We start from the raw sequence: 7,620 nt of genomic DNA, 5'->3' as shown, positions 1-7,620 counted from the left end.
AGATGCATGCTGTGACGAGGAAGTTTGTGTTGATAACCTCAGGTGATGCTCGAGGTCATCGCTCTGCAGTGAATAAAACTTCCATAGTCTAGAACGATTTCTGAAATGGGATCATTTCCTTAATTTTTATTTGACAAAAGAAATGGCTACTTCCTGTTCTTCGACGTCTTAAGTCTTAAGAAACGATGAGTTGGACTTTTTCCCCATTTTCATTGCTATATTTTATAATTGTCAATATCATGTATCATTTCTTGAGTTATTTTTAATCTTAAATTGCACTGTTCCCTTATTTTTGGAAAGTGTTTCTGGCGTGTCCTTTGTTTGGAAGTCCAAAGGGAGGTCAGGCCGTGAGAAACACGGCTTCATCAGAGTCCCGATCCTTGCCGCTGTCTTCGCTGGGGGCACACTCGCCACCACTGGGGGACCGGCAGCTCAGGTCCTCCACCCCCGACTCCTGGTCGCTGTTGGCCGACAGGTCTGGATCCGAGCTTTTCAGATTGTCCTGGGTTAGGATCAGCGCCGAGTCTTCGTCGCCTTGGGAAGGGGTCCTGGACGGGAATGACCTGGCGTTCCCGCTGTAGTCCTGGGGGGTGTTGGCTGCGCTGTTGTTGCAGGTGGAAAACCCTGAGTGTTTGCTGGGTTCGCTCGGCTTGCTCTTCACTTCAGAGCAGTTGGACTGGACTTTCTGGATTTTTTCCAGTCTCTAAAAAGGAAACAACAATTTCCAGGAAAAATCAAATAATTTACCTTTTTTACATATGCATTCCTTTAGTAATCATTACCTTCCAGCTAGGTATAATGTTAAAACGTGATTTAGCCCTGGCCAGTTTGGCTCAGCGGTTAGAGCGTCGGTCTGCGGTCCGGAGAGACCCGGGTTCGGTTCCCGCTAAGGGCACGTACTTCGGTTGCAGTTTGTCCCCGGCCCTGGTTGGTCGTGCGGGTGGCAGCCACTCGATGTGTCCCTTCACGTCGATGTTTCTCTCTCTCTCTCTCCCTTCCTCTCTCTCCCTCCCACTCTATCTGTACAAAAAATGGAAAAATATCCTCGGGTGAGGATGAAAAAAAAAACAAAAAAAAAACGTGATTTAGATGGGCTTGGGTTCAAAGGTAGATTGTATGACCTTGGACAAAATGATTAGTTTCTTCACCTCTAATATAAGAATGGTAATACCTGCCTTAGCATAGGTTTTCTATAAAATGCAAAAATCGTGAATAACCTAGGCACAGCCCCAGGCGCTCTCCTTTCTGTACCTAGATGGATTTACAGAGCGATTTCATCCTATGAACTCAAAATGCATAGTTTTAAAATCAGGAATAAGGTGTTACCTAATTTTTTTACCTGAGATATAAGTCACCATAAACTTCGCCCTTTTAAAGTATACAAGCCAGTAGTTTTTAGTATGTTCACAAGGTTATGCAACAATTGGCCACTAATTCCAAACATTTTCATCCCTGAAGAAAACCCTACACTCATTAGCAGTGGCTCCCCAAACCCCTCTCCCACAGTTCCTGGCAATCTCTTAGCTACTTCCTGTGTCTGTGAATCTGCCTAGTCTGGGTGTTTCATGTAAGTGGAATCATACAATATGAGACCTTTTGTGTCTGGCTTCTTTCACTTAGCTTATGTTCTCAGGGTTCATCCACACCGTAGCATGTACCACATCCCCTTTTATGGCAGACTAACGTTCTGATGTGTAAATATCCCACATTTTGTTTATCTGTTGATCAGATGATGGACATTTGGGTTATGCAAAATACATTTTACCAGATTTCATCCTTCAGTGTGGGCTGGGGAGGTATTATAAGTCATATGTACCAAGTATTGATCTTCGTTCGGAAAGCATTCATGTGAAGTTGTGTGCAGAGGTACTGTGCTGGCAGTATGAGCGAGATAAACACGGACCCAGCCATAGGGACATTGTAGGAATTCGGAAGAGGCCAACGTCATTTCAGAGGGCGGGGTCATATGGTTGGAGGGAAGAGACCAGGGTAAGCTTCAGGGAGGAAGGAGCCCTTTAACAGGACTGAAGGAGGTCAGCGTGGACATGCTGGTGATGGTTAGAGCGTCTGGCAGGAGGGAGTGAGAAGAAAAACACGAAGAAGTGTCACTTGTGTACAAGAAGCAGAGAACGGTTAAACTGGAGCAAGGGGAACAGTGGAGAAGTTTAAAGGTAGGTTAGACTGGAGTGGGGACATTTCACATGCCAGGCGGAGGAATTTTGTCTTTGTTATAAGGAAAAAAGAGCAAAGGTTTTAAGTACTTTTAGAGGATTAAGTAATTTTTTTGTTTGTAGCATTTTAACAAAAGAATACTGGAATAGATTGATAGAATCCTCAGCTTTTCATAAAGCTTGGATGTCTTTAGGAAGGGTAAATAAAACTGGCCCAGTCAGCCCGGGCGGGTTTGGCTCAGCAGTTGGAGCATCGGCCCACAGACCAGAGAGTCCTGGGTTCGGTTCCCGCTGAGGGCATGTGCCTCGGTTGCAGTTTGGCCCCACCCCGGTTTGGGTCGTGTGGGTGGCATCCACTTGATGTGTCTCTCTCACATCGATGTTTCTCTCTCTCCTCCTCCCTCTTTCCCTCCTGCTCTATCTAAGAATAAAGGCAAAAATGTCCTCGGGTGAGGATAAAAAAAAAACTGGCCCAGTGATGACATGAGTGGACTATGAATGGCCAAGCTGTTTTCGCAGCTCTGAATTTCTCAAAGCCTAAGTTGTACCTCCTATTACTTCTCTATACATGTAGTTCAAGGTCTCAGCCCTGGTGACAGGTCACAGAATGGCACTCGAACATCTCCACCAGACTCTCTAGGCTCAGAGCCCAGGCATCAGGATTGTTTATATCATTATGCAATTACTCTTTAAAATGAAGAGTAAGTTTTTACTACAAGTACATATATCTGACTTTGTTCTTTCAGGTCGAATACCATTGCAGTTGGCCCTCATTTATCGTGGTTAATCAGTTCCAGACTCTACCACGATAAATGAATTTCCACAAAGTAGGATTCTTTATTTATACAGTTGTCCCTTGCCGCTTGGACTTCCGTGGCGAGGGACGACTGTGTGTCTTACCTCTTCCAGGGCCTCTAGTTCTTCCTCCAGCTGCTGGGTTTCCTCCTTCACTGCCATGAGGTAGTCTGTGACCGACTGTCGGGGCTGCAGTCCCTTCTCAAAGCGGTTGTACATTCCACTCCAGAACCTGGAAGGGAGGCAGAGCCTCGTGACACTGCTGGGTCACACCGAACTCACGCGCCCAGGTCCTGTCAGGTGTCTTCAGTCCCGCAGCCCCACAGCCCTGACAGTAACCAAGTGCACGTTCTGGGCTCAGAAAGCCGCTGACTTAAGGTAGTGACTTCATGTTGATGTTTTCTTTCTCTTGGGTCAATAAACTTCTTTCAGGGAGAGTAAATTCATGAATTTGTATATGTGGTACTGAATTAAAAGGCCTATAATTTTTTAAATAGATTGGAGCACCACATGTTACCATTTTATTTTTTCTATTTTTTGGTTTAAGAAAATGGCTCTTTGTTTGGAAGTAAACTTGGAAAATTTGTAATTGTATAAACATTTACAATCTTTCAGCTCCAAAGGGAATCTTTTAAATTTGAGGGTTTAGCTTGTTTTATCACAACCACCAAAAATTTGCATTTGCATTTGCAATGAACCCTCCCTTTTTTATCCTACACAACAATGCAAACGAGAGTTTGCATTTCCACAGGGATACCCATAGGTCCACACTTTACTTAGGAAGTACTCAGAGACAGTCATTCGTTGTCTTGTCCACAGTTCCTGACTGGACCCTCTATGACACATGTGCGGCTGGCTGTTCATACGAAGTTAATTCCAGCTGAATGCAGTGTGAGCAGCTCTCAAAACTGCTGTTTTACACAAAAAATGGAGGCATTTTTTTTAGTCTGAAAGAATTGATATCCTGCTATAAAATTCTGGGTAAATGATTAGTTTGGAATAATTCGGAATAAAATCTATAGAGGAATAAAAGCCGTAAAGTGAGTGTTGGGTGTGGGAAGAGAGAAGGAGTGGTTTCTCAGTCTATTCTGTGAATCTGCCTTTGTGTTGACCCCCGAGTCATCCTTCTGTAGCATACAGGCCTAGAGAAGGCAGCAAGAGACAAAAGATAATACCCAGTACTTACTAGTAGAATCAGTAGGATGCCACCCTTCTCTCCTCACCCACTCTACACAGTCTTAAGTAATTTATTTCCACGGGAAAATAGTTCCACTAGGACTTGATTCAGCAGAGAAAAGGTAAACAATGTTGTGATCGCTAAACTTGTGAGTCCACATTTAACTTAAAATTGGTTTATTCAGTCCGTTTTTCCTTCCCTCCCTCTTTCACTTTTAAATGAATTGGAACTTACATTTCAAAGATATCATCATTACAGAACTTCTAAGATAATTCCTTATTTAGGGGGAAAGTCTAGGGAGAGGAGACTGGCAGAAAACCAGGTCAGACATTGAAGCCACCCTCCTTTGGAGTATTCTGTGTCCCAGAGGCCTTGAAGCTCAGTGTTTCTTAGAAACGCCCAGGATCTGAGTTCATGACCATCCCGAGCACAGTCCGAGGTGTACGTACTTGTACATGAAGTTGCATGGCGCTGTGGGCAGACGAAGGGTCCCCTGGGTCTGGCTGGGGTCAGCTCTGAAGAGAGGGTTTTTGTAGTCAGCCCGATTCTTCCACAGGTGAGCCCATAAAGAGTATGTTCTTTCTTGAATTCTGTGGTCAAGAAAAGAAGCCTGAAAGGACCTATCTTGGTTCTTGTAAATAGTAGAATGTGTAATATCAAAGCTGGAAAGGGACCAGTAATTGTCATCTGAATATCTCGTGTCCGTTTCTGCAGCAGGGACATTTGCACACTCTGTCTTTGTGGTTGAACACAAGAACACTAATAATCTCAGCGCCTCTGTACTGGCTTCAACAAGATGTTTAATTCCGGAGTGTGAGATAGAACTGCTGTGTAATTTGGGGTTTTGTTTTTTACTGTAAATAGTCTTAAACTTTTATTATTTGCCAAGTATTATTTAAATGCTTCATATGTTTTCTCTCATTTAACCCTCACTGAATTTCTCTGAAATATGCCTGTTTTACAAATGGAAACTGAGGGTGACGGGGATTTGTATCCGACAGTCACATGCTAGTGAGTGGAACAGCCAAGAGTCAAACCAAAACAAATGCCACTAAATTAGCTGGTGTGTCCCAACGAAGCACAGAGCTGTCCAGGGAACGGGCAAGCTTGAGGGTCGCTGCTTCTAAATGACTACCAGCTGTCAGGAACCAGCTTGACAGTCCTGGGAGAAAACAAGCTAGTATCCACTAGAAAAAAGTCCTTTTCTTCTGTTCAGAAAGTGTAAAACTAGTGGAGTCCATTGGCTGTGAATTGACCGTTTCCAAAATTAAATCTGGTATTATATGGACCACTGCTAAAATCATATTAATTTATAAAAATTTCAGAGATGTTCTCTCACTTGCAGTTCATAAGTCACTTTGCTGTTTTTAAGTTTTTGACTTTATAATTTATTTAAAGTCCAAATTTCATCTACTTTTTTCCCCCATCTGGATAAAGGCAATACAGTTTTAATCTGAATAAAAGAGTGGCTTGAGTTTGCTTTCCCAGTGACATTTATATAATAACAGGTCCACCAGTGACATCTGCTTCCTTTTAAACGCAAAAATCGCCTTCTTCGACCCCAGGAAGTTTCCTTTCGATAGTAGTGTGTCACGTCTGCCAGTTCGTCTGGACATCAGGAGGAAACGGAAATGGGTGTACCTGTCTTTGTCAGTTGATATATTTATGAAGTGATGTCAGGAAAAAGAAAGAACATTAATCTGTCAGTATAGGTGTGAGTTTAAAAGGGTCTTCAGAATTATGAAAGGGCATCTGAAATTCTCAGTCACAAAATTACTTTAGATAAAAATTAAGTACCAAAACACTTACTTGAGTTCTCGTCTCTCCTTTTGGCTGTTACATAGGAAGTTTCCAAACTGGCAGGAATAGATGTGATGTTGAATGTGAATCAGAAACCGCTCATTGAACTCAAACGCACAGGGAAACTGTTCCATTAACTGCCAGACACACTCAATGAACTGGTCGATGACTGGAGAGATCTCCTTCGGGTCGCCGTCCAGGTTGCCGTATCTGCAGTGTCAGAGCATTTGCATGGCCAGTTTGTTTTTTTATTAGAAAGCTATAAATGCAAAAGCAATCATAAAAGCAACTCTTATTCCCAAGTAAATTTTACCTTATAAATCCAAAATGCAAAGAAGTGAAAAAAAAAAAACAACTTAAAATTCCAATCTCAAGAGAAACTTTGTAGTGAAGGTTTGGGTCAAGAAGGGACATATTCATGTTATAGCTACAAAAGAAAGTGTACTGCTAAAGATAAAATTAAAGGGAACTTCCCATGGACAAAGAGTGTTTTTTAATTCAAATTTTGTAAGTACATTAGACCTTCTGAAATATATCTTCACTTGGTTTTCTTTAGTGTCTAGAGAGTGAAGAAATATCTAAAAAACATTAGCATTTTTAACTTTTGCATTGTTTTGAGGGGTAGGAATAAGAAAGACAGCTTTAAAAAAATTGTGGTTTTCGAAGTTTCTAGGGATAGTTTCATTTCTAGAGCAGTATTATAACTTGCCATATAATTTATTTCCACAGATTCTAATATACCTTGATATCTCATAACTGTTTTTCGAGAGTAAGTCAGAGAATCTTGAAACAACGTTCAAGAGTGGGTTAGAATCTAAATGAAGACTGCCTAGTCCCTTACCCTGTCACGTGAGTTTTAGAAAGAAGACAAAAGGGGTCATTTGGCTGCCATCAAGTGTAAAGAATCCAGAACCTCATCTCAGCAATGGATACAGCTTGAGGACTAGAAATGAGCAAGGATCAGTTTAGGCGTTTTTCCAAGAGTGGACACATTAGAAATTGTCTGGAAACTTCTTAAAAGTTTCAGTTATGCTCACCTTTAAAAAAAAAAAAAGTTGCCTAATAATACTTTTTCCTTATAAAATAATTATCCAGCTAGTCTTCAGCCATTTCCATATTCTTTCTGTCCATATGTCCTCCATCTTGGAGATTCTAACTGTCCAGTAGATACAGTCAATAGGGCACCAAAACTGAAAATAACAACGATCTTAAGAAGGTTAACTTGTTTGGGGGCTTTAATTCTCTAGTAAAATGGAATTATTGCGCTTTCCTGGAAATGTAATTCATTATTAAAATAGAATTCCACAAAAGCACAGAATCAATGCTAAATACAAAAACTGCAAAAATAAACATGGGCAGTTCCATGAGCTTTATTTCAGGAGAACATATGGAAACAGTCAAAAATATCTATCAAGCCCTGGCTGGTGTGTGTGGCTCAGTCGGGTGATGTCCCATACATCTAAAGGTTTCGGGTTCCATCCCAGGTCTGGGCGCATACAAGACAACCAGCTGATATCTGTCTCCCTCCCTCCCTCTCCCCCCACTTCCCCTCTCTAAAATTAACAAGCATGTCTTCAGGTGAGTATAAAAAATTTTTTTTAATGTTTTTAAAAATGTCTATCAAGCCCTGACCAGTTTAGCTCAACGGTTAGAGCGTCGGCCTGCAGACCAATGAGT

The 7,620-nt window shown here is 41.8% G+C and overlaps 1 protein-coding gene across 1 annotated transcript in view; it reads right to left on the bottom strand.

Moving 5' to 3' along the window:
* MTMR7 (myotubularin related protein 7) overlaps nucleotides 1–7,620 on the bottom strand; it is a 79,341-nt gene continuing 71,721 nt past the window's right edge. Inside the window, exons 11-14 of the mRNA XM_036250271.1 lie at nucleotides 5,953–6,153; nucleotides 4,593–4,733; nucleotides 3,072–3,198; nucleotides 1–703 (exon numbers count right to left, since the gene is read on the bottom strand). Of these exons, the coding sequence (XP_036106164.1) occupies nucleotides 341–703; nucleotides 3,072–3,198; nucleotides 4,593–4,733; nucleotides 5,953–6,153 (832 nt within the window). The 3' untranslated portion in view covers nucleotides 1–340. The remainder of the gene's footprint in view (nucleotides 704–3,071; nucleotides 3,199–4,592; nucleotides 4,734–5,952; nucleotides 6,154–7,620) is intronic.

Source organism: Molossus molossus, unplaced genomic scaffold, assembly GCF_014108415.1.
Source record: "Molossus molossus isolate mMolMol1 unplaced genomic scaffold, mMolMol1.p scaffold_m16_p_9, whole genome shotgun sequence".
In the NCBI taxonomy this organism is placed as follows: Eukaryota; Metazoa; Chordata; class Mammalia; order Chiroptera; family Molossidae; genus Molossus; species Molossus molossus.
The sequence above is the reverse complement of the archived record's forward strand: the minus strand, read 5'-3'. Positions and strand labels throughout refer to the sequence as shown.